The sequence below is a fragment of the Bactrocera oleae genome, chromosome X (genome assembly GCF_042242935.1).
Source record: "Bactrocera oleae isolate idBacOlea1 chromosome X, idBacOlea1, whole genome shotgun sequence".
Taxonomy (NCBI): domain Eukaryota; kingdom Metazoa; phylum Arthropoda; class Insecta; order Diptera; family Tephritidae; genus Bactrocera; species Bactrocera oleae.
In genome coordinates, this window is record NC_091541.1 from 28,433,031 (window position 1) to 28,460,999 (window position 27,969).

At 37.3% G+C, this 27,969-nt stretch overlaps 1 protein-coding gene, 1 long non-coding RNA gene and 1 pseudogene across 11 annotated transcripts in view; 2 read left to right on the forward strand and 1 right to left on the reverse strand.

Annotated features, from left to right (window-relative positions):
* Nucleotides 1–1,939: 1,939 nt before the first annotated feature.
* On the forward strand, nt 1,940–7,883 carry LOC118681070 (putative nuclease HARBI1; annotated as a pseudogene).
* A 24-nt stretch (nt 7,884–7,907) lies between these two features.
* Nucleotides 7,908–12,501, reverse strand: LOC118681073 (uncharacterized). The gene is made up of 3 exons (XR_011397396.1): nt 11,699–12,501; nt 10,953–11,621; nt 7,908–8,235 (listed from the first exon to the last, which is right to left on the reverse strand). It is a non-coding gene; the product is annotated as an uncharacterized lncRNA (long non-coding RNA).
* A 2,049-nt stretch (nt 12,502–14,550) lies between these two features.
* Pur-alpha (Purine-rich binding protein-alpha) overlaps nt 14,551–27,969 on the forward strand; it is a 62,023-nt gene continuing 48,604 nt past the window's right edge. For 3 of the 10 annotated variants that reach the window (XM_036363682.2, XM_036363661.2, XM_070112717.1), the window contains exons 1-2: nt 14,551–14,706; nt 26,572–27,263. Coding sequence is in view for 8 of the 10 variants with exons in the window: in XM_036363661.2 (XP_036219554.1) it covers nt 27,221–27,263 (43 nt within the window). In the remaining 2 variants the exon portion in view is untranslated. Of the gene's footprint in view, nt 14,727–14,872; nt 15,004–15,075; nt 15,283–15,544; nt 15,654–26,571; nt 27,264–27,969 lie in introns of those variants that run through there. The other 7 variants (XM_014239348.3, XM_014239351.3, XM_014239357.3 and 4 more) reach the window with 7 other exon arrangements.

Below are 27,969 nucleotides of genomic sequence, written 5' to 3' on the forward strand. Positions count from 1 at the left end.
CAGCTAACGACTACGGAAAACGGCAACGACAAGGGCAGCGGTGCAGGTAAGGGCGAATCAGGGGCTAAACGAAAGTTCAGCTTCCTGGACGCCCTTTCGCCAGAGGAGCGAGCGCTGTTCGAGGAGCATGCCAGGGACGACGACGATGACATGCCCTCGTGCAGCGGCGTTCAGCAGGCGATTTCGACTGCGGCCGCTGCGGAAAAAACAAGAGAGAACCCCACGGAGACTCTCTCGAGCAGGAGCAACTGCTCGGATGTAGAGGAGTCGCAACGGGCGACCTCCGGAGGGGCTCTTAAACGGAAAAGGAAGAGGGGAGGCAGACTACCCCCCCTGCCACCAACGGGATGTCCGGGAGGACAGGACGATCCCAGGAGAAAAGGTATGAGCGGTGCCAGCCTGAAGTGGTACCTGAGGCACCTCCAGGAGGGAAGAACTCCGGAGGTAGCAGAAGACCTAGCGCGGAACAGGGTGAGAGGTGACAGCACTTCCCCGGCTTCCGGTAAACAAAAGGGTGGAAATACTGCGGCCACTAGGAAACGCAATGGCAACAATCGAGGCCACTGCCCAGTAAACGCAACTCAGCCCGCAGGCCGAGGTTGCGAAAGGGCAGCTCCCTCGACCACCCAAGCGGCGAAGCGAAAAAGTGGACAGCTGACGCCACAGGAGCCGCCCAACACCAAGCGGCAGAGGGGCAACGTGGCTCATGCGACTGGTGGCAACCGCTCCGCCCCTAATCCCCCCCGGGTAGCGGAGGGACAGCGCAGGTATGCGGATGCCCTCAAAGGCATTCGTATGGCGGTGCTGCCGCTGAACTACCCGGCGGAGACGCTGGGGTCGGAGGAGCTCACCGTGCTCCAAGATTTGCTCATGGAGGAGGTATTCAGGGGGTCTGGATACAAAGCCTCCTTCCATGGGGTCTACTTCAAGGGAGGCATATTGCAGGTAGACTGCAAGGATGAAAGGTCGGCTTGTTGGCTGCGGGAGATCGCTCCCAAGCTGGCAGGCTGGAATGGACCCATCCTCTGCGCGAAAAAGGGGGACGAAATTCCGCCCATGCATAGCATGACGGTATTCCTCCCCAGATGCGCAGGCAAGCCTTACGAATTTGCTCTAGGGCTCATCCGCAACCAGAACGATGGCCTCAATACATCGGCATGGCGGGTGACCAGCAGCACTGAAGAGGATTCAGGGTGGAGGCTCAACCTCTCCATAGATGACGAATCGTACAAATTCGTCAGGAAGGTGAGCTTCCGTCTGAACTACAGGTTCAGCTCGGTGGTCCTTAGGCCATTTAGGCCTAAGCCGACCACCATGTGCGATGCAGGGGAAAAAATGCAGGTGGATGAGGTTGCGACTCATCCCTGCGCAAGCACGTCAAAGCAGGCGGCAACTGCCGAGACATTGGTGAAGGTCCCCTCCGAGAAGACGGGCGAGCAAGGGGGGGCGCTACCCTCCACTCAGGAGCTTCTGGAGGGGCTCACGAACCTGGCGGGAGACATCGCGGAGGACGGTGAGAATGAGGACCAGTTCCTCATGGAGCCGATCCTGTAGTGGGTCCGCGAATAGAAGTTGCCCAGGTGAACCTGCTCCACGCGGCGTCGGCCTCGGCGGTTATCTCAAGCAGGTTCACAATGGATGGACTGGGCATACTACTGATCCAGGAGCCATGGGTCAATAAAGGAGAGGTTAGGGGCCTCAAAAAGGAGTCAAATAAGGTAATCTGGGATCTCTCTAGTGAGAGACCTAGAACCTGCATAGTACTTAGGAACGGTATTGATTTCTTTTGTATTTCAGAGTTCCTAACACAGGACCTGGTCGCTGTGCAAGCAAGGAACGACGAAGGGGTAGACTTCGTCTTGGCAGCGGCCTATTTTTCGGTTGAGACTCCGACAGCACCCCCAGAGGCAGTCGGCAACCTGGTAGAGTAATGCAGGAGGAACAAGCTGCCCCTCATCATGGGATGTGACGCTAATGCCCACCACATCGAATGGGGCAGCACGGACTGCAACACACGGGGTGAGTATCTAATTGAGTTTATAGCTAGTAAGAATTTAAGTATTGCAAACGTGTGGTGCGAACCCACCTTTCTAACTAGTGTTAGAAGGGAGGTGCTTGACATCACTCTCAGTAACGAGTCTGAGACAGGGCTGATCTCACAATGGAGGGTGTCATCAGAACCCTCCATGTCGGATCACTGTATTATAAGATTCGCACTGGGGATGGAGGTCAAACAACTCCCTCCCAAGCGTATCCCTAGGAACACGGACTGGGCCGATTTTAGGGACTCACTTGTAGCAAATGTCAGTAGTAGGGAGCAGCTGGATAGGAGTGCAACGGCTTCTGGGTTTGAAAGCAGACTGTCTGCCCTAAACCAATCCATTATAGAGGCATATCACAGCAGCTGTCCCCTAAAGACAACCACCAAGATCCGTAACTGCTCCTGGTGGTCTAGTAAGCTCTCAGTACTAAGAAAAACGGTACGCAAGCTATTCAATAAGGCTAAGCGCACCGGAAACTGGGAGGATTACAGATGCAGCCTAACTGCTTATAATAAGGAGATTAGGACCGCAAAGCAGAAGAGCTTCAGGAAGGTCGGTGAAAGCGTCTCCTCAACCCCAGAGGCAGCAAAGCTGCATAAGGCTCTGGCTAGAGGTAAGACGGACACAGCACTAGCGATTAAAAGATCTGATGGGACTCTTCTACTTGCGCATTTCCTGGAGATGATTCAAGAAGACCTGATCCGACCTATGGTCGAACGAAGGCCATCACGCTTGGACTAGATAGTCGCAAAACAGCTCTTCGCTGCAGACTCCATCAAGTCGGCTTTGGCCTCCTTTGAAAAATATAAGTCCCCGCGTGCGGATGGTATCCTTCCAGCTTTTCTGCAACAGGGGGAGCAGGTGCTACTGCCCCACCTTGTTCGGCTGATGAGGGATAGCCTAGCGCAGGCATATATCCCAGAACCATGGCGCACTGCAAAGGTGATCTTCATACCCAAAGTAGGAAGGGAGGACTACTCATTGGCGAAATCATTTAGGCCAATCAGTCTTACTTCCTTCTTATTAAAAGTATGGAAAAGATCATAGTCCACGAAATTTGATCGAAGGTGCTGAAGGCTTCACCGCTTCATGCGAAGCAACATGCTTACAGAGCAGGCAGATCAACAAACACTGCTCTGTACCAGCTAACCTCAGAGATCCAGAATTCGTTAGATGGGGGCGAGGTGATGTTCTGCGCCTTCCTTGACATCGAAGGTGCCTTTGACAATACGTCTCATGAAAGCGTGTCAAGAGCACTGGAGAAAAGGAGTGTGGCAGAACCAGTGCGCAGATGGATTGCAGCCGTACTGCGCACTAGGGTAGCGGAAACCGCAGTAGGAGACAGCAAAATTCGTCTGGGCACAACAAGAGGTTGCCCACAGGGTGGAGTGCTATCCCCCCTACTTTGGAGCCTAGTTGTGGACCATCTCCTTGAGCGGCTGACTAGCAATGGAATCCGCTGTCAGGGATATGCGGATGACATTTTTATCTTAGCTAGGGGAAAATTCGAAGACACACTCTGCGATATCGTACAGAAGGGACTGGGACTGGCAAAGGGATGGTGTAGTGGAGTTGGCTTAAACATCAATCCCTCTAAAACTACAATCATTCCCTTCACCAGACGGAGGTCACTGCCCGGCCTCAGAAATATATCCCTTGACGGCAGAGTGGTGGAGATGGCCAGCACGGTCAAGTATCTGCGCCTCACGCTGGATTCCACTCTACGCTGGAAGCAGCATGCGGACCAGACCCTAACCAAAGCTACAAAAGCACTCATGGTGTGCAACCGACTTGCTGGAAAATCTTGGGGGTGCTCCCCAAGGACTATCAGGTGGATGTACACCATGATCCCGAGACCGATTATCACGTATGGAGCGGTATCGTGGGTTTGTAAAGCATCGCAGACTTCGGTAGGACTCAAACTGTCGAAGCTGCAAAGACTTGCCTGCATCTGCGCGTCGGGAGAAAAGCGAACGTGTCCGACCGCAGCACTAGAAGTCATGCTAGAACTTTCACCGCTACACCTGGTAATCAAACAGACAGCCAAACGGACTCTACTCCAAATGACATCAGAGGGGGTTGGCAAAGGGAAGGTAATCTCCTCCCAGCAGATGAAGGCGCTAAGTGAGGAAATACCACTAGCCCTTCTCCCAAGGGACAGCATTACCAAAGTAGTAAACTTCACCAAGAAGTTCAAAGTTACCCTTGGCAGCAAGTCTGAATGGAATGATTCATCACTGGACCTGCTGCTAAGGGAAAGCACTATCAAGTGGTACACCGACGGGTCGAAAACGGAGGAGGGGATTGGTGCAGGTGTCGCTGGGCCAAGCACAAAATTCCCATGGGAAGTTTCCCGAGCATTTTCCAAGCCGAGGTCTATGCTATAAGTCGGTGTGTAGAGATAAACCTCCAACGCAACTATCGCAATAAAAGTATCGCTATACTCAGCGATAGTCAGTCGGCACTAAGAGCGATCAATGCCTATGAGGTCAGATCTCTCCTAGTGATGGAGTGCATAGAACGGCTGAACAGCCTATCTGAGCACAACCGAGTGCACCTTATTTGGGTGCCCGGCCATAGGGGTATAGCTGGGAACGAACTAGCCGACGAGTTAGCTCGCTCTGCAGCCTCTACAAGAATGGTAGGGCCGGAACCATACTTAGCGGTTGGTCCACATACCATCAAAGAGTTCCTCCGCAGGGAGGAAAGATCAGACAGGGAGATACACTGGCAACAACTCCAGGGCATGCACCATGCCAGACTGCTAATGGGGGGTTACGACCTCAAGCGGTTCAATGCCATAATTAATCTCCCAAGAAACAAATTCCGGCTACTGGTAGCGTTCTACACCGGCCACTGCAGGCTCAAGAAGCATCTCTTTAACATGGGCATAGCCTCTTCTGCAAACTGCCGGTTCTGCGACATAGAGCCGGAAACCCCCGAACATCTGCTGATGAACTGCACAGCAGTCTGCAGACGCAGAATCAAGGCCCTGGGATCCATGTTTCCACACAGGGATTGTATCGCCTCACTAGCACCCAGCAGAATTTTGGAATTTATCAATATGCTGGGCCTAGACGACACGATATGACTTAGGGGAGGGCACAATAGACCGTAGGTCGCGGTGCATACCTCAAAATTAATCAATCAATCAATACACCCATCGTGCTCTCCCGACTGTAAGAACACTTTTCTGATATACAAGCTTCTTGCTCTTCCGACACTGAGGACCCTTTGACAGGTTCACACCATAAGTGCCATAAGTCAACTCTTTCGCTGCCGATGTGTGCTGATATACATGCATCTTTCCCTGCAAACTGCTCTTTCAACTGCGTTGACAACCACGTTTCTACCTGCGAAATTCGTAGGGTCGTACAAGCAACCTGCTCTTTAAACTGTGTCAATATTTGCGTTGACATCTCCTTTTCTTCTATCTCTGTTGTGTCTTTCCCTAATTCCAATTGAAAGACTTACTCCTCAATAATAATATTTTGCGCCTCCATGGCCTGTCGCAACCGTGATTGTAATCCAGTTTTAAATCGATTTGTCGCCAAATCACTTTGCTCCAACTACTTTTTCAGTTGTGAAATTTTTAGATCAGTAAATTTAGCTATTTTCAAACAATTCTTTTTTTGGGAGTTTATTTGACAATCCCACTTCTGACACCAATTGTAAGGGATTTCGATAAAGCTTCTACTTTGTTTTACTGGATTGTTAAATAAAAGTAACAATTTATTGGCTATGCTATATCTCAATTGCTCTTTACACGGCAACACTATAACTAGAACTGTGTTTGCTGCAGAACTAGGCAGCCCTCATATAGTAGATCTTTAACAAAACTACGAATTCGCTGTCTAGCTGATTCTGTCAATTTATCGTCGATTCGATTTTGTTCTATCATCCGTGTTCATCACAATATAATATACGATACTGGAATTATGTGGGATATAGTAGTTAGGAATAGAGTTAGTCCGGAGAGCTGTCAACCAAGCTTTTGCGCAGCAAGAATAGAGATTCCGAACTCAAAGAATTGAAAGCGAAAGTTAAACACTTATGGATTGAAACACCACAAATAGAGGTTTATAGTAACATCTCACTCGATATAATTAAATCAATCCCTGAAGTTAATGGCAACTGCACATATTATATTACCAGGCGGTAACGACCATTAGAAAGAAAATCAGAGGAGCGGCCATAGCAGTGTTAGTATCCCACAATACAGTCCTTAATTTTGAAGTAACCATTGCTGGAATAGATTGCTCGTATGCAGACTAAACCTTGCTACGCTTTCTGTGGCAAGGACTTGAAATGATTAGACAAGGCGAGCTAAGTCTAATGGAGTATTACATTGAGGTTGAAAAAAACAAACATTATTTGCCGATTAAATTGACACATGAAGCGGAGCAGGCTTCACTACTCAATGAAGAGATCAGAGCGGATGCATACTTAATTGTCATCGGTCAGTTTGTATGGCAGCTATATGCTATAGCGGTCGGATCTAAACAGTTTCTTCGTAAATTGTACCGTGGCTTTAGCCAATAATCCATGCCAAATTTTATGATGGTATCTTGTCAAATAAAAAAGTTTATTCTACAATATACAACGACATGAATTTCCAACTAGAGGTACTTTGTATAATATTCTTTGGCATTTCATCATGGAAAGACCTAGATCTGAACAACGTTAACAAATCGTTCAACTTTATTACGAAAACTCACGTTCTATAAAGAATGAAGTCTAGGAGAAGTTCAGTGACATACACACGCACACTAACTTTTATTCACATATATTTTTAATTTATGTTGTAGGTACCTCTTTCACGGAACTCCTTTTGAACTTGTTGCCTCTATGCATAAATTAGACAAAACAAGAGTGCGGAATATCGTACTTGAAACGTTCGAAATACTTTGGTCAAAATTGTCCACAATATACCCTAGTGAGCCGACTACCACACAATACAAGCACATTGCTGCTGATTTTTTAAAACTATGGAATCTACCAAATCGTGTTGGAGTGATTGACGGGAAGCATATAGCTATTATTCGTCAACAAAACTCAGGCACGTTGTTTTATAACTATACAAGGTTCTATAGTATAGTTTTAATGGCAGCCTGTGATGCTAGGTATACGTTTACATCTGACAGCATTGGTAGCTATGCCGGACAAAGTGACGGAGGTAACACTAAATGATTTAAAACATTTTAATATTTACTTATTTTAATTTTATTTCAAGGCATTTTTCAGCAAATTACGTTTGGGAAAGCACTCCTGGGAAACAGATTGCCACTACCATCAAGAACTCCTTTATGGAATGAATCCACAGCACATTTTCCACATTTTTTGTAGTTAACGCAGCGTTTCCATTGAAGGAAAACTTAATGCGACCTTATCCCGGCTTACAGCTACCACGAAAAAAAGCAATTTACCAGTTTTCACGAGCTCTTCGAGTAATAAAAACTTGCTTTGGTGCTGGGTTCTGCACAATTTGTAATTCTGAATGATCATAATCGTTGGTATTGTCCAGACATATTTGTAGACACAGACAGCGCAGAGCACGGAATACTGCAAGCAGAATGGCGTGAAGAGTTGGAGGTGCATTACTTTCAATAAATACATCTCGACGCATGCATCTATTGTAATACTAATAGCTCATTGCGTTTAAGGGACTTTTTGGCAGAGTATTTTGTAAACCAACGAGCGGTGTCATTTCAAGAAAATCATGTATACGCTAACTAGTTTTTTTTGGTTTTTTTTGTTGTTTTTAAATTTAATTTCAACCTAAGATTATAATAAAAAACATGCGGTGTATTTTTTGAATTTACAATGTATACATCATATATATTTTCGTTAATTTTAATAAAACTTAATAAAATACAATTGAAATACAAACAACCCTTAGGTGAATAAAACTATTATACTCTGTGAAACTTGTTGCGCGAGTATAAAAAACGCTCATTATAATCAAAAACAAGGTTTTAACAATGGTCGGAAAAAAGCTAGATCATTTTCAAATACAAAGTCTTTGACGAGGCAATGGAGATGATTCTAATAATGAAATTGGTCGAAAATTAAACTAAGATTTTACATAATAATGACGGAGGTAAATCCAAAATTACTGAACCAAAATCATGTCTTCAATCAAGTTATAAGTAAAATAGAATCCAGCAACAGAGAATCTTCTTTCTCGACGCACCTGCAGGAACCGGAAAAACGTTTTTACTCAGCTTATTATTAATGTCCGTCATAAATAACCAAAACATATATAATGGGAGGAATGGCAGTTTTAGTTAAATTCAGTTTGAAAACGAATATGAGGGTACATCTTTATAATGACGTAGATTCCGGACGTAATGAAAAAATGTTGTTGAAAATCGATGACGGTTGTTTAGACTTTGACGACGATGGTTATATTTCACTTCCAAGAGAACTTTTTAATTTAGTAGAAAACGATGTTGATCTCATTTCTCATGATTTTCCGGAACTCCAACAAAATTTGAGTAGTGATAAGTGGTTGTGCGCCACAGCAATATTCGCGTCAACAAATGAGGTGGTTAATAAAGAAAACACCGATATTTTGAAAGAATATCAATGAGAAATGAAAGTGTATTTGTCAATAGATACAATCATCATCAATGGAAACAAATATCTTGTGGAGTTTTTAAATTCACTTGAACTATCAGGTGCACCGTCACATAAATTGATACAAATGTATTAATAATACTTATGAGTAATCTAGATGATCCGAGGTTATGTAAAGGAACAAGGCTTCGGATTACAAATTTGGAACAAAATATTTTTGAAGTAAATTATTTCAATAAAGCCTCCTAGGAGCATAAAGAGTTCTTTATATACCAACTTCAACCAGTCCCTCCCAGTGAATAGCGTACTTGGAGTTAAACCACTAGCCAAAGCAGACGAAAAGCTCGAATTGGCCCCAAGAATCTAGAGTGAACCTTGTGCAATTTTGTTCTGGATACTGTAGCAGGTTAAACTGATACCTATTCAGAAAAGAACCTGACATACCAAATATATATTCTGCGTGTGTCCCACATTACTCTAACCTCCTCTTTGCATGCCCAATGAACCCCACGCATCTAACACCCCTCTCCCTATTGTCCGACCTCGTCAAAGAAGCACGTTTCCTGGGCATCCCGTTAGATGACAACTTGAAGCTTACCACCCAAACGGGGATTAGATAACTTTTTAATTATTTTATTAACTGCATACCTTCATTTCTGGCCCAAAAAAGTCCCTTAAATCTGTTGTCATTCCGGCACACCCAAAGAACCTACCATCTGCTTTAGCATTGGTCACAGAAACAGAAGCTAGTATCGAATGCAGTATGTTTTTGACCTGATACACCAAAGCCATTGCAGAAACGGAACAGGCCAAAGAAGAGTATATGATGTGCGAAGAAGAGAAAACATATTAGGGATGAACACGCTAGCTTTAAAAAATACCCAAAACTGAGATCAGGCCCAAAAAAGACCAAACACGTCCCATAGGGTAACATTGCCAAGGCGACAGAAACTGAATAACTTTCTTCAACGCGCCCCTGAGTTACAAGAATCGGACTATGGAAGGCAGCGGAAGCGCTGCACTCGAAGTCGAAGATGACAACGAATCGTTAGGTGACAATTACGCATGGCACTTTTTAGAGAGGGCAAACGACAGCTGGACGGGAGAACTTTAAAAATATTAGTTCATACAGGGCGGCAAAGAATTACGTTAAGTCCGTAAAGGAGCTAAAAAACGTAATTGCTTTCACTGTGAACTCAATTCATGGCTCAAGTAAAATAACAAATAAATGTTTAACAAAAATCTTCGAACAAACCTCACCATTTATTGTGCTAGACACACAAAGTTCATTCAACGCCATGATAGGATTTGACTTGTTAACACAAGCAAGAGCAGCGTTAAACTTATAAGACAGCACTTATAATTAACTAAACAAATCTGAACAACTGCTGTTATCAATACTGTGACAATGAAAACTTCACAGTGACATTGTAGTGCCCACATCCACCAAAAACTAATTCATAGGCATGATACTAAAAAAATTAAAGGCATTATCGACCCCTAACGAAGCATTACCGTTTAACACTGCGGTCATTGCTACGATTCGCAGTGTAGATAATGAACCAATTACACTAAATTATACCCTTACCTTATGGAAGTTTCAGATTTCGTAAATAACGAAATCAAACAATTACTTAAAAATGGCATCATTAGACCATCGAAGTCTCCCTACAGCAGCCCAGCTTGGTTTGTTGACAAAAAGGTGTCGATACTAATGGAAATAAAAATTAACGATTACTGATCCACTTTAGGCAGCTAAACGAGCGAACTATAGCCAATCGGTATCACACTATACCACAAATTAGAGAGTTATTAGCCAAACTAAAAAAGAAATCAATATCTTCACTGATTGGTAGCTCTTGCATTCGTAGTTTCAAAAAAATGAGTTGATTGATACACTGCATTTGTAAGAAGCACTATTATTTGAGGTCCATTTCAAATGAGCATCCTGTAGAAGTTCCTATAGCTAGCCTAACCAAAGCATCTAAAATTAAGGTCCATCCTAGTCCGAGAATTTCGTCCAAATATTAGTAGCATATCCTAAATTCATCTGCAAGAATATCACCATCTTCCCGCTCACACACAACCACGTCATTCTACAGATACAAGATGGTACCATAGCCGAATGCAACAACGACATACTAGCAGTCAGTGAGTGCGTAACAACAAAATACGCCTCCTTAACTGAGCAAGACACTTATACACGGGCAGCCGCACACAACCAAGCCACCTGAAGCCCATCACATAAGTAGATGACTGCATGATCGTCATCAACGAGAGCACAGCAAAAGTTAGTACAGACGAAGATTATTACATCATCACATTCCATACCTGTGCAACCATCAATGACACAAAATATGTGAACTAGTGTAAAATAGTAGACCTCTGACACATGAGTTCAGTATCCTGGCCACAATGGTCTGCAGCGGTAACCTGACACTTGTATATGTCGCAAGAGGCTGTGTTATTGCTTATGATAAGTCCGCATACTGCAACTTTGTAGTTCTATATGCTCAGCATTAAGTTTACTCTATTTGTATTCTTCAGTTTATTTCGTATTTTGAAGTTAAATTATAACAATAAAGTACTAGCTCTGGCACTAGCCGAATTACCTCTAGTATTGGCACTTGTTGCTGCTCATCGACTTAATTGGAATCCGTTGCTACTCATCAGTTTAAATTATATATTTGTGTATGTATACACTTTTGTGACGACTATTATATTAATTTCCCTAAAGCTTTTTCCCTATGAACTAATGAACTAATAATTAAGAGGGTATTCTAGTCTAGAGGCATGAATTCCAGGTAATTTTTGAAGTGTCGTAATATAAGAGAATTTATATTTTTAATATCCATTTTGTTATTAGTTATCTTTTAAAATAACAAAAATACAGAAAAATATCAAAAAAGTTAAAAGTTTCATATAATAGGAGCTGATGAAGTGCGGGTTCTAAAAAAATTGGCACGTGATCATACCCATGAATTCAATCCTCAAAACAACCTAAAACCAAAAAAACAATTTAATATAATATAATGTTGCATTGTCTGGAACTATGGAAAAGTTGGAAACAAAATTACTCAGGAAATGGCGACTGCCTGATAAAGAGATATTTTTTAATATCTAAACTGTCAAAATATGTAAGAAAAAAGTTTCGGATATTTTAGATTTCTAGACTAGAATACTCCCTCAAGTCTATTTCCCGAATTAAGAAAGCAGTTTATGAGTTTGTTTATTATTTAGATCCTCTTCTATGCTTCTTCTTCTCATTTAAAAAAATTACGTCACAAGATGGCGGTTGGCGTAATCTTGTTGCTATCGTTCTTGTGAGGATAGCTGCAGGACGGCTGATAAATAGATATACCGTGGCAGGGAAAGGCTTCTGGTAACATGGATTATAGAAATGGAATTGTGAAACCCTACGTCAGTTCATTGAAAATATAAAAAAAGTTTTTGGTATATTTACACTATGTGTACATTTAAGTTACAAAAGAATCAGCTGTTTTCCTATGTTTGTAAAACAGCTGAGACCACCTGATCGAAATCTGCCTTTTTTGACACAGGGATGTAATTTTTTGTGAACGGGTATCTGTAATGGAAAACTTTAATGAAAACTTTCAAATATATTTCTGAAACAAAAGTTTATTGCATATTTATTGTTATACCTCAACACCTCTGAGGATGCAATGAAAGTATGTTACCGATCTTTTTTAGGTGTTCGGTTCCCTAGGACGCCTATATACACCCGTATTAAATATACAAATCTAAATCAAACTACTTTTCATAACAAATATAACAAAAAAATAATATATATATATATATATAATATCAGTTACGCTTCATGGATAGTAAATACAATATAAGTCGAAATTATCACCTTAAGCAAAATTATATATAAAATAAATCGGGTAAAATTTATGTACTGATAAGTAAACAATATTTACAAAAGATTCTAAATCACTCAAAGCCATATATTTATTAAACGTGAATTCAATCTTTAGGAGTTTTACTTATCGAAATATATTTGAATATGTATTAAAAACATTCTTAAAGTTATAAATTTTAAAACATAACACGGCAACACACTACACAGATGAGTTATTTGGACGTTTTAGTAGTAGAATATTAGTAGACAACTCGCACCAATTGTGACTTTAGTAGTAGAATATAAGTGGGCAACCCGTACCAAGTGTGACTTTAGTAGTAAAATATTTGAGGCTACCCGTAACGAGTGAGACATTTTTGCGTGTGAATTAGTGAAAATCTTATCATTTCTTGTAGACTAATATAATGGCCGCAACTGTCGTAATATCTGTTTCTATGGTTTGTTTTGGTATTTAAATTTATTGTGACGAACACGGATGATAGAAATAAATATAACGACGATAAATTACGAGAAGCAACTAGAAAGCGAATTCGTAGTTGCCAGAATTTTCTAGAGGCGATGGTTTGTTAAAGATATACTATATGAGGGCTGCCGGACTATGCAGCAGACACAGTTCTATTTACAGTGTTGCGGTGTTAAGAGTAATTAAGATATAAGTAGGAAGTTGTAATTTAGGAAAATGAGTAGTAAAGCTTTAAGTTGTGTGGATTCGAAATAGAGATTATTGTATAGCCATTAAATGTGGACTTTTATTTAACATTGCACCGATCGAACTGAAGAGTGAGTTATAGGTACACGATTTATCGAAAAATCCGTTACAGTAAATTAGGGATGTATATGTATTGTAACGGATTTCTCCAATACAATACTCAAAAACAAATCACCTTTGTAAAGATAAGTCTGACCATGTTAAAAATATTCAAATGTGTTCCCAGTATTGCGTAAACTAATTATAAAATACTTTTTAGGAAAGAAAGATACCTAACTTTTTTATAATATAAAGATAATGGAACTTCAGCAAATAATATATTTAAAAAGTCTATATATTTAAAAACTAAACTTAGAACTATATTATCAATATTTTAGTGTTTTATTTAAAGAGTTGTAATAAAATATTGTACATATTTTTCTCGCTAGACGCTGAAATACTAAGACAGCTACCAGGTATGCCTACCGTATTTTATACTATAAAGATATTGCAACTTCAAAAAATAATTTATTTAAAAATTTCATATATTTAAAAACTAAACTTAGAACTATATAATAATATGGTAATTTTTTTGTAAAGAGTGTAATTTATTAAGCATATTTTAATCGCTAAAAGCTGAAATATAAAACGTGAATAAAATTTGTAAATAAATAAATGTATACTTAAATTAGAGGAAACATCGGCTTGCTAATTATTTCTTGATATATCTACAAAGATTAACTTTTTTTATTGTTTAAATGAATTATTATAACTTGTATGACAATGATAAATTTTGCTTTGTTGATCAAATGAACTATTATGACTTAAAATATCAAATTCTGCCACAATAGTTATTTCTTCCCGTTCACTCATAGTTAAATTGAATTTTCAGTTTGTCTATTAATATAAATTAATGCTTAAAAATATGCCGAATCTTCACTTATTTCAACATGGTATAATAGCATATGTTGTTAACAGCATTAAACATCATCATAACCAAAATTTAAAATATTTATAAATAATTATTACGGCGTTTTTCGTCATGCGCGACCTGTTTTAATCCCTCGCCACCCTAACTCCCCAGAGGCGACCGTGTTGGTTTTATTGTGAACGTATGCCTGGGAAGTGTGAAAGTACTTTGAATGGGCACTTTCGCTACTCCCTTATTACATGGTCTTATCACTACTGGATATGCTCTTAATGGGAGTTGAATTATAATTATTTAAATTCTTGAAATTTTATATATTAAACAAAATAGGACGAAATATCGGAGAATTAATTTTTCATTAATTGAATTACTTGTTGAAGTTCCAAAATAGTATGCACATGCAAACATTAATAAGTATTTTTCTCACGTCACTGCCTGCCGCTCTCAACCAAGTAGTTAAATATCTCTTTGGAAAACTTTACTCACTGCTTCTTCGGCGTGTCTTGTCATTCGGTTATTTGGTTCGACCGTCAGTCATTAAAGCAGTCAGTGTGAATGCTAGCTGTTCTGCAAAGTTCGTCGCACGGTTGGTTTACTTTAGTTTAAGTATGAACATATTTATTCAAAAGGAAATAAAGTTTATTAAAATGTAGTCATGTCGGCAGTTGCTAAATGAATTGTTAGAGCACATGATTAAACGCTGATTAAATTGTGAACAAAAGGCAAACTATTCATTAGAAAGATTGCATATATAACTTCAATATGTTTACATGAACTCAAAACTGTATATAACACTTTAAATATGAATGCATTGTATACGCAATATAAGGAAAGCAGTTAATGGAATCAAAATCATAGTGTTTATGGAAGCAAAAGATAATCTGTAATCCTGCTTAATGAGTTTTATTGGCACTTTTTATAATATATCGTGTGGCGTGTAACCTTCAAGGTTTTTCGTTATATCGTTATGTGTGCAAGTTTATCTACTTATTGTATCCTACTAATTTTCGTTGCTCACCGTTACTCCTTAGTAGTTATTCGTTCGTTTTATATTTCTAAGCTGTTCAAATCTGAATCTGCCTGTATTTGTTGTATATAGGACATAAGTGTGTTTGCAAATTTATTTGTAAAAAATAGCTGCACATACAACTTGAAACAAAATGTATGTGGTTATGAAAACTTAATGTACAAATACAAAACAAATAATGTGTGGAGAGATTATTTAAAATATTGTAACAGCGAAAAGAAATAGTTGGAATAAAATTACCAATTAATTAATCCCGATTGAAATATATATATATAGATAGATTTATTGTATGATTGTACTAACTGATGTGTGATGCGTTACACATTTCAGTCACTCAAATTACGTTTAATATCTTTTAGTCGTGTTTTTTTTTTTTTAATATGTTTTGATAAAAACGTTCTTTTTTTAAATACATAGCTATCTACACATCGGCATGTGTACACGTTCTAAATAAGTATAAAGTGCTTGTGTGCGTGTGTATAACTACTTTATGCTATCTTTTTAAGGTAAAATTTACTAAATAAGTCAAAAAATTAAGTGAAAAACAATGTATTAAGTTAAAAAGAATTATTAAAAACTCCAAAGTACTAAATATCAATCTATAAATAGGTGTACATATCTACTTCACATTCATACATTAATATATAATACATAAGTATATATCCCCGTTTTAAATTTTATTTTAAATCGCCAAAATATAATATATGGATGTTGAAAATCGTTTAAAAATTTAGTCACTACATGAATCTTTTTTAATTAAATGCATATGGAAAAGTTTTGCAAACCTAGTATATTTATATTTTTGTTCCTCCTATTGTAAACAAAAGAAACGGGTAAATTTTAGAATCGCATCCTTCGAATTCGGTGTTAAAATGGGTATGTACGAAAAGAGGAAGCTCTCCAGATTAAAAAAATATTTATATACAAGGTATTAGCATTTAAAGTTCAAAAATTCAAGAATTTTACACTTATATTTTTAGTGTTATTTTTTTGAAGCGCGGACGAGGGCCGCCAACACAAAAATGAGTTCTACTCGAATGAACTGGAGACACCCTGGTGTTGGACGGACCAGGGTTATTTTTTTGGATAAATTATAGAATTGCATCCCCCCGAGTTGGGGATTAAAATTGGTTTGTAGAGGAGGTTTTCCAGATTAAGAAAATATAGATATATACTAATGATTTTTGAGATGTTTGCGCTTTTAGGTTCAAAAATTCAACTATTTAAATTATTTATTTCGCGTAGAATCCTATTCTGCATTGGCGGCTTTCAGTCGCTCTTCAAAAAAATAACCCTGGTAGGTGCAACACCATGTGTTCTCTAGTACTTTCGCCGGGCTTAAAAAAAAATAACCGTGGTCGCTCTAGCACCACGATTTATAAAGAAAGATTTTTTTTTAAAGGTTTCGTTGAAAGATTTTTCGTTATCCATCACACGATTATGAATTTTGTATTGGTTTTATTGTATAATCTTTCTTTTTTCCTTTATTTGTTCGTTTGCAAAATAAGGTAACACTTATTTTTTGTTGCATGCATGCAACTATTTTGTTATTGTATGAATAAATGGATTTCAACTAAAGATAAATATTGGATTAAAGTAATTTTTGCACTATTTAATACAAAACCAATGTGAAGAAAGGAACTATGGAAGTGTTAGAGGATATAAATAAATATTTGCAAGAAAAGGTACGGACATGTTCCATAGTACTGTTATGAGATAACAATAATTTTAATAAGAATGAAATTCACAATTAAAAGCTGCCTAAAATCTTTGGTACGGAAATGTGCATTTAATCAATTTTTTTAGATTCTTTAAAATACCGGCGTTAAAATGGGTATAGGCGCATGAAGGAGGTATAAAACTCTCATACAACTATTTTGTCTGGAATTTAGAATAGCATTTTCAGAATACGGGGTTGAAGGTGGAGTAGGTTTTCTAGATTAGGTATATATGGATGTATATACACATGACTGCCGCTGACGTAAGGTTTTTAAGAAATGTATCTGTATCTAGGGTACAATCTCTGTTTATTTTATTGTTCTAAGCTATTTTTCAGCATCTAATATAAAAGAAAAATTTTTAAAAACGCATTAGTGAAGTGTTAGTGGATATAAAAGAGGAAAATATAAGTGTATAATTCATTTGAAATCAAAAAAATACGTACTTTAAATAGTCGAAATTTTGAACTTTAAACCCAAATATCTCGAAAACTATAGGTTTCCCGCGGCTATAACTATATATATTGTTGATCTGGAGGATCTCCTCTATCCGCCCATACCCATTTTATCCCCGAAAGCCTGGGACGTTATACTAAAGTTTTCCCCAACGGTGGATATACTCTTAGGAATATAGTAATCATTTCGGAATATTTTCATTCGATAATTGTGGCTTGTTTCGTGGTGTATACGCTCAAACATCGGGTGAAAGCAAGAAGTTGCGGACAGTTTGGAGTGGAGTTTTACAATGCCAGATTCCTCAACTCCACAGCAATAGCGACAGCAGTCATTTGCGGACGTTCCACTATCATCAAGTTTTCAACCCCACCAATTTTTTTTTAATTTTTAAATAATTTACTGAAAAATAGTATGTGTTTTGAGTAGTTTTGTTGTCTTGCCAATATTTGACCACGAGAGCTTTTAAATCCTAAGATGTTTATTTATTAACCTTTTTTTTTCTTTAAAAGCTACAACCGCACAAAAGAAATTCGCTTACTAAATAATACAGTTTGACCATACGCAAATAATAGCAGACAAAAATCACGACACCTACTTGATAACTGCATTTAAAGTGTTGCCAAAGTTAGTGTACAAAAGATTCTCATATTGTTACTCTTGGTTGCAGCTTAAAAGCTGAAATAGTTTAAAAGAAAATTCAGTTCAAAGTTCAAACATCTATCTGTACAAGTTTTATTTTTTTGAAGCACTTCTGAAGGCAGCCAGCACAAAAAGAAGTTCTCCGCGAAAGAACTGAGGACATTTCAATTTTGACCGACCAGGTTTGTTTTTTTTTAAGCGCTGCCAAAGGCCACCAATGCAGAAAAAGGCACGATTACGATTTCATTATTATATTTGTAATAACACTGTACACACTGAAATATATCCAAAATATAGATTTACACAGCTTTAAGAAAATAAATATGATAGGCTTTTAAAATTACTTGGCTCACTCACAGTTTCAAGAGATTTTTGTTTACATTTATGACACATTTTGTGTTTTAAAAAAACAATCAACAAATTCTCTGTTTACCATATAAAAGGACAGTGTACAGAGTAATTAAAAATATATTAATTGAAAAATATACACAAAGTTTATTACACATAGAAAAACAACGCGCATTACTTCTAAAATGTGTTTACTTTAAATACAAATATCTCGAAAACTATAAGTTAAATTTTTCAAACCTGAGGAGGTCCTCTATCCGTCCTTACCATCAGATCGAAGCAACAAAGAAAACGTAATTTTGCACAGAAAGGAATTCTACGCGAAAAAGTAATAATCAGAGGTGTGGTAAAATCCAAAACAGATTTGCGTAGTTGTCAGTATTGCAAACCAATTCTGATTTTCAATGGTGTCACAGAATCCGATTGGATTTTCGTCTTCTCGAAAATACGCAAAACCAATAATATGTGGACCCCAGTCCCTATAGTTGACCTTCTACCGGAATTATCGGTCAGTCCACAAAGAAATCTCAAACGAGTATACCATATGACTTTGCGAGAGTATAAAATGTTCGGTTACATCCGAACTTAGCCCTTCCTTACTTGTTTAACTTACATTTCCAATCTGTCAGCGAATATCCTTTTGCTTTGTTTCTGATAATAAAACCGATAAAATTGGTTTCCGTGACACCTAAAACCGATACAATTTCTGTTTCGAACGTCAAATCAGTCTGAATCCATGACAGCTGCTTCATTTTTTTATTGGTTAAATTCTGATTCCGACAACTATCAGATTCTACAAACTCCTGAATGCGTTTTTTATTTATTTCTTTTGGTTCCTTTGCGAAATATGTAGATAAGGTAATACTGATTATTTGTTAGAATGCAAAAGTTAAATCTTGAATTATAGTAATTTTTGTACTATTTTTTATAAAAGAAATGTATAGAAACGAATTAGTGAAGCGGTAGTGCATTTCATAATAAAAATAAAAGAAGCACGCATTTGAAATAGTTTGATTTTGAATTGAAAATACCTATTTCAATAACCATAAGCCAGCGGCAACTATTTACGAAGTGTGTTCCAAGGAACAGGTGAACTTTGAATTTTTTTTGAAAAATAATTATTTATTTATCAATATCTATTTTGTCCCCTCTAAAGTAATCCCCCTCGGATTTCATACACTAGTGATCTTATTAATTGTGGCAAAACGCTTTCCTTTCATTCTTCAGTTTTGGGAATAGGAAAAAGTCGTAGGCAGCCAAATCTGGTGAATACGGTGTTTAAAGCATGATTACGGTTTTGTTTCTGACCAAAAAATCACGAATAAGCATGGATGGCGGAGCTGGTGCATTATCGTTATGCAGCATTCACAATTTGTTTTTCCACCATTACGATCGTTGGATCCGTATTGCTTCACGCAAACGTTGCATAACGTTTGACAGGAACGCATGATGCACCACACCATTGTAATCAAAGAAAACAGTGAGCAAAGCCTTCACATTTGATCGAAATTGGCGTGCCTTTTTGGTCTTGGTTCCTCTGGCAGCTTCCATTGGGATGATTGGGCCTTGGTTTCGACATCATAACCACATATACCCACGTTTCGTCACCGTCGTCGTTATGACCCGTTTGAGCAAGCCCGGATTGTTGTTGACGTCATTCAACGATACTAACGCGACATTACTTGTGCCCAAAATTTACAAAAACAAAGTACTAATCGAAATCGGCTCCATATGCAAGCACATGATAATCATACAAGTATGTGTATGATTATAATTAAAACAAAATATCGATAATCGAATGTACACAGCCCGCGAAAAATTAAAACTCACCTTTTCCTTTGAACACACGTATATATATATTTTCTTCATTTGGAAAAGCGCATCTATTCGTACATACCTATTTTAACCCCGAATTCAGGGCAATAGCATCCTATAAAAGCATCATATAAAATTTACTCCGATTTAGTGAAGTGTTAGTTCGTATCAGAAGCAACGAAAGTGTTGGTCACTTGTGTTTGCATTATAAATCGAAACATGGCGTACTTAAATTGTTACATTTATGATATTTACATATATATTTCTTAAAAACTATAAGTTTGTTGTGGTTATATATATATATATATTAGAGCGGGTTGATTTACAGGGAGTCAAAAAAATCGCGGGAAATGTTCTACGGATCATTCTGAACAATTCTGAATAATTTTTAGGGCTCATAAAAATGTCTTCGTCAGTTTTTGAGATATCGAAATGAAATTTAAGGAAAACTTTAGTATACCGTCCCAGGGTTTCGGGATAAAATAGGTATGAGCGAATTATTCATTTTATATCGCAAAAATACGTATTTTAAATAGTTGAAATTTTCAACTTTAAACGTAAATATCTCAATAGCTATAAGTTTCCTGCGGCTATATCTATATATATTCTTGATCTAGAGGATCTCCTCTGTCCGCCCACACCCATTTTATCCCCGAAAGCCTGGGACGGTATATTAAAGCCGACCCGAAATTTAATACATACATAGGTGCAATTTGACATTTTTTTAATCATTTGTCGGATTCAGCCAGATTGGACACTTATGTATATCACATATCCATACAACCGATTATTTAGATATCCTTTTTCCGGTAGCCTGTCTTCAATTAAAAAGCTAAGCGAACGTAATTTTGCAGAATTGTCCTCCAGTGAATACTTAACAATAAAAAGGAAAAACGAAAATCGTGCAACTGTAATATACACATAGCCAATAAAGTCTGCGTTCACCCGACACATGTTTTTTAAGTGAAGTAAAAACACAATGTAAATAGGTAATTCAGTTCAAATTTTCTGCATGTACAATATTTCTTTTTTATATTCTAAAGTTCAAAATGCAAAAACAAAAATGTATATTCCTATTTTCACTTTTGTGATTAAGAGATTTTAGTGTAAGAACTAGTAAACATAGGCACCAATAAGTCTGCGTTCAGTTAGCTTGAATTGGAAATACCGTTACTTCTCATGAATTTGTTCGTTCTTTTTACGTAGATTATATTGTTTTTTAATATAATTAGTCGTTAAAGAAGCTCGTGACGCGTTTTAATAATATTTAAAACAAGTAAAGAACTGCTAAGTTCGGATGTAACCGAACATTTTATACTCTCGCAAAGTCAAATGGTATACTCGATCTTGCCGCCTTGTTCTATGTTGACCGATAATTTTGATAAAAAGTCAACTATAGGCACTGGGGTCCACATATTCAGTACCTAGGGGCTTGAACAGTTCTGGTTCAATTTAGATAATTTTTGGTAACAAGGTGGCATACTTTAAACGTATTATTCACGTAAAGTTTTACGCCGATATAATCATTGTTTCTTAATTTGCATACTGGAAAGTGAAAAAATCACATGGAATTTAAAATGATGTTATATGGGAAATAGGCGTGGTTGTAATCCGATTTCGCCCATTTTCGTACTATAACATAGAATATAAGAAGAATATTATGTACAGAATTTGGTTGAAATCGGTTAAGCAGATCCCAAGGTTGGGTTTTCACCTAAAAGTGGGCGGTGCCACGCCCACTATCTAATTTTGAACGTGGTTCTTATAAAATCATCTTATACCATCCGAGATAAAATTTAATGTCTCTGGCTTATTTAGTGCTTGATTTATCGCGCTTTCAGTAGTTTTTAACAGTACCGTTATATGGGAAGTGTGCGGGGTTGTCACCCATTTTCACACTGTCGATAGAGATGCTAAAAATCTTTGTTCCCAGTGAATTTTGTTATTATAGCTTCAGTGGTATAGGAGATAGATGCCCCTCCCTAATGTGATCCTGTATACCAAATAAGAGTCTTGTATCTTGTGGAGCTTAGTTATGGCAATTTACTTGTTTTTGAGTAATGGCTTTTTGTGGGCGTGGCAGTGGTCCGATTACGCCTATCTGCAATACCAACCGTCTTACGGTACCAAGAAACATGTGTACCAAGTTTATAAAGATATCTAAATTTTTTACTTAAATTACAGCTTGCACAGACGGACGGACGTACAGACAGTCACCCGGATTTCGACTCGTCTCTTCATCCTGATGATTTATACCGTTAGGAGAACAAAACTATTATACTCTGTAGCAACATGTTGCGATAGTATAAAAATGAAACATAATTTTATATGCGGATGATACGTTAATTAATTAATAAAAGAATAATTAATTAAAATGGTGAAAATGAGAAAGTGTCGAGATAAAATTTTAAGTGATATAGAGTTAGTCAGTAGTTGGTTAAAAATTAACAAACTTAAATTAAATGAAGAAAAGATTAAAATGATTTATGAAATTTAATGTCGCTTTTGAATTTAAAATAAACCATATAATAGAAAAAACATAGAGTATAAAAATGGAAACCAAAGGAAACGAAATTAGTCTGTCGGAATGAAAAATTATTATTAAGTTGTGGAAAGATGGAAAGTTTCAGAAATATTGGTTAAACTATTGGAAGAACGTATTCTTCTGTCCAGCGCGTCGTTATCACAAAAATGAAAATAGGAATATACATTTTTGTTTTTGCATTTTGAACTTAAAAATATAAAGAAGAAATACATGTAGAAAATTTGAACTGAATTACCCGTTTATATTCTGTTTTTACTTCACTTAAAAAATAGTGTCGGGTGAACGCAGACTTTATTGGCTATGTGTATATACCAGATACAACCGATTATTCAGATTCTTTTCCGGTATAACGTTTCAAGTAAAAGGCTAAGAGCTCGTAATTTTGCAGAATAGTCCTATAATATATAATATACTCAACAATGACAGTGAAAATCAAGAAATTTTATAAAGTTGATCCCGTATTCGAAAAATATTTTCCATTTTACATGCGTTCTAAACACATCAACCGCCTCTTTAGCTGTCGAAAAACGTTAGTTTATTTTTTTTGTACGTGAATAAAAAGAAGTCATTTGATGCCAAGTCAAGACTATACAGTGAAGGACTCATCAAATCGATGTTTTGAGTGCTCAAAAATGCAGTTGTTTCAGTCGATGTGTGAGAGCTCGCATTGTCGCGGTGAAGAGCTATCCGTTATTGACGGTTGGTTTTCTGGATTTTTTGAAAGCCAACTGGCAAACAATAAGTTGTATACCATTCAGAATTTACTTTTCTACGTTGTCCTAGTGGTATGGTTGCGACATGTCAAGTTTTTCCAAAAAACGGGCAGCGATTTGCTTGAAAATGTTTCGAACAACTTTTGTTGGATATGAGACGAATCCGAACACCCATACAGTCGACTGCTGTTGACTTTCGGGCTAATATGCGTAAGTCCACGATCTTTCACCTGTCATGATGTCATAGACGTGTTTTGAAGCACCGCTATCGTATTTTTTTTTTTTAACATTTCTCTCGACCAATCAACACGAGCCTTTTTTTCAGCGATTGACAAATTGTGAGGGATCTAACGTGACAATTTTTTTTTACAGTCAAATGTTCATGTAATATTGAATGTATGCTGGTCCCACAAATGCCTATAGTTTTCTCTATCTCACGATAGGTCACATGACGATCTTGCAATATCAGTTCGTTCACAGCATCAATAGCTTCCGGAACAACTGATTTTGGACGTCCTTCACGAAATACGTCTTGGAGTGATCTACGACCTCGATTAAATTCACCATATCATCGATAAACACTGGCTATCGGTCGAGCTTCATCGTCAAAAATTGAATTAAGTTCATCGATGCACTGTTGCTAAGTTAATCCACGTTGAAAGTTGTAAAAAAGTAGAAGCGCGAAAATGTTCGCGATTCAATTCCATTTACTGGCTGAGATGAATATTTTAAGTTACTGTAAACAACACAAATAGCATTCGTATTTCAAAACGTTCTGAATATGTATAACATTTGTGATAAAGTTGTAAATTGCCAGTTTGCAAATCTAGGGTTGCCAAATCCCGAAATATAAAAGGCAACCTACGTATGCTATAGCTGTCCGAATTTTAGTCTAAACTATGGGCTTAATTCCCGCAACAGAGGACACCAGATTCCAATATGGAAAGTTGAAACACGGTCTTTTGTGATACAAATACTCTTCAGTATGGATCAAAATACCATCATGTTTCGATGAAGCGGTTTGAGCCTATCCGAAATTTGTTGAGGGTACTAATACCAATTCTAGTTGGTTGGCCCGATTCAATAAAGGCAAGACATGACATGTTTCAACTTAATTCTAGCAAAAGCTGGACAGTCTAGAAAAAAATGTCTTGCGTTCTTCAAGATTTTAAACCTCTTCGCATTGTATGTTTATTTGACAGTGTCCGATTAGAACTTCTACCATTGCGACATGATGAACATAGGTAAAGAACAAGTAGTGCAGTAGACCAAAAGAAATTGAAACGAAGGTGTTCTTCATCTTCCTTGCTTCAATCATCATATCTTATTCTATAGAGCCAGCAGGTTTCTCCTATGACTCTCCTGTGACTTCCGATAGCAAGGCCTGAAGTGTTTTCACTACTAGCGTAAGGAGAGTTTTTGGGCGATAGGACTCCCCTAGATTGGCAGGCTTCCCAGGTGGGACCACCCTTCTGATTTTCTACACATCTGTAATGTGAAGAATGGTTAGTGACAGGTTGAGGATCGTGGAGAGATAACTTACTTCCGTCGAGACTAGATGTTTTACTCTCCTCTGAACCTCCTCGTCGGTGACCGGGCAACCGTCGGGTACCACATTTTCCGGCTCTTCCACCGTTAAGTGCAGTATGAATTGTCGGCTGAAATAGCTCCCGAACTTCTTCGAGTCCGAGGAGGTACGACCATGGAATTGGCTTTCGACACGACATAATTCCGGTGGGGCTTCGTCGTTCATTGTGCAGAATGTCGAGTCATCTATCTGTTTCGCCAGATCCATCACTCTACGATCGTTTGACAGAGAGGAGTGGCAAAGATCATGGTACGCGTTAAAGACGCCAAGCAACAAGCGGCTCTCACCAAGATGGAGGAGACTTTTGACGCAAACACTGCCGAAAAATTTTTCTGGGCCAGAGTTGGACTCAATGCCAGTAATTTTCAGGAGGATAACGAGAAAACCTGCTGCTAGGTGTTGCTTTATTACTTATCGATCGAAACAGAGCTAGATCCACGGTCGTATGTGGAGTGAAGGAGTACAAACTATCAAACGTAATACCCGAATTTTTGGGGTTATTTACTGTCGAAAATTTGGCACCATCAACAAAAATGTTGATGTCTAGTTTGTTTTTCTTCGTCCAGTTGGAAGTCTGACCGCTGTGGATTGCGCAGGAGAAAGTTTTAAGCTCCTTGCAGTTAGAATAAGAAGTTATAAAGGGTCAATTTGATAGGCGTTCACTTTTGAACACTTGTAATGGATTTCATCTTACCGTTTCGTAGCACACTATCCAAAATGTCTACATTTCTCTTATAAAACAGATACCAACTGTTTTAAACTATTTACTATTGTTAAAATATTTTTATATATATGTTGCAGGGATAATGGGTTCTCTCTAGGCAGTATGGAAAAAGTTCCAATTTAAAAGAAAATTGTTTTTCCAGAAAATTATTTTATTTTATGAAAGTAAACCCTATATACCATTATTAAATATAGAACAGGAATAGACAGAAATTTGAAAGAAAAGGTTAATAATTTTCTATCTATCTATCTATGTCTATCTGAAGCTCCTTGAATTGATCATCACTAATCCTTGGAGACTCATCCAAAATCAATCGGACAAAAAAATTAGTTTTATTAATAATTATTCTAGTGCTCGATCGCATATTGATTTTTCTAATTAACTAAATGTCGGCCTCGGAAAATTTTTTTTCAGATTTTCGGATGAAACAGCAGTTAATTGTTTAAAAAAATGCGAAATTGAAAAAAATAAATCCTTCGACCAAGCAGATTTTCAAATAGCTGTATAAATTTCCATGAAATCTACCGAGCTGTTTTCGACCAAAAGTGGTCAGCAGGAAATGAAACATAGCTTTGAGAAAAACGTATTTAAGTTTAACACTTAACCTACCGGTTTCTAACAACTCGAAAAGAATTTGGCGGATTTACTTAAAAATATTTCTGAGATATTAGATGCAAAAAAACAGTTTCAGGTTTCAGTAACAAATAAATATTTCATATATATTCATATCTAAACAATTAAATTGCATGAATATATTATATATTTTAAAAATATCGTATGAGATTGATTTTTACGTATACATTTACATTTATCTTTCATTAATCTTATATTACTTAATATATACGATAATTTTGGCTTTTATTTCTTGTCATTCACAGGTGGAAAGTGGTGGTGCGAGAGTGGCGCAAGTTTCAGTCAGAAATTTTTGTTTTGAATATCTGACAAACAGTTAGCACTGGATGAAAAATATATAAGTTTTATTTGTATTAATACCAGAGTTTTGAATAGAAGAAAGTATTAAATTATTACCCGTTTCAACTAAAAAACATAAATAAAGTGTTAAAGATTGTTAAAACCAATTTTCAAAATTGATTTAAAAAATTTAAAATACCAAATTTATCAACAACGTCACCTTTTGGGAAATTGGCGGGAATCAATGAATACTACCACCATAAAACGACAAATAACGCGAACTTCATCTACTTGTTTAAAACCGGTGCACTATAAAAGGATTGAATAATCGTTATACTATATAGATTACAGTTATGTAAGTACCTGTGGTACGAAAACGGGTCTATTGAGCGCTGGTCGTTTAAAAATTGTTAAATAGATTAACGAAAAGAAATAAGTAGAAGTTCTAGAATTAATATCCATTTATATGTATGTATATATAATATTTATATAAGAAAAAACAGCTTTCTTTAAAGTCAGAGGAAAGGACACCAAAAATCAAAGATATATATGTGCATATATATGCACACAAACATCGTCAGAAGCAACATTTAAAACATTTTTTACAACAATAACATGTCTGACCTTGGCAGTGGCGACGAAGGCATTTCTGGCTCAAGTAAGTTGTATATCAACTCTCCGTATAAGTGCAAATGTGTAAAATTTATATTACTTAATAAATCTCACTGCAAGGTATCCTCGCGTCCAGGCAACCTTTTAAAACAAAGGTGAAAGAACTAAGCCGAGGAAACACTTTCAAGTGTTATTTATAAAAAAATTTGCGTTAGAGTTCAACATGCTTTTATTAATTACAAACAACTTTTGTATCTTTTTAAATTATATAATACTAGCAGACCCAATTTATTTATTTCTTAGTTTTGTATATTCACTATTTCCACTACAGTATAATTCAAAATGAAAGATAATTTTAAAATTGTATCTCTGAAAACTCTAAATTACCTAAACAAATTTATAGGTTAGGATAGTGATATAGGTTAGAAAAATTTTATGAAGAATTATGTAAAATATGTACTTCGAAACAGTAACAAATTTCAAAATAAATAGTTTTAAAATGAATATCCGTAGTAATATTGTATATTCGGTATATGAGGAAAAAATCATAATATTATATTATATTAGAGATATGAAGTTTAGGTAAAGGTCAAGACCAATTTGATTCACATGCAACACTAAACCATATTATTTTTTGAGAAATCTACTTAGTATCCTTAAGATATTATATACTCGGTATAAACTCAACCGGAAGTCCAAAAACCTTTCTATTCGGTATAAGGGAGCCTAAGGAAGAAAGAATGCTCCTGACT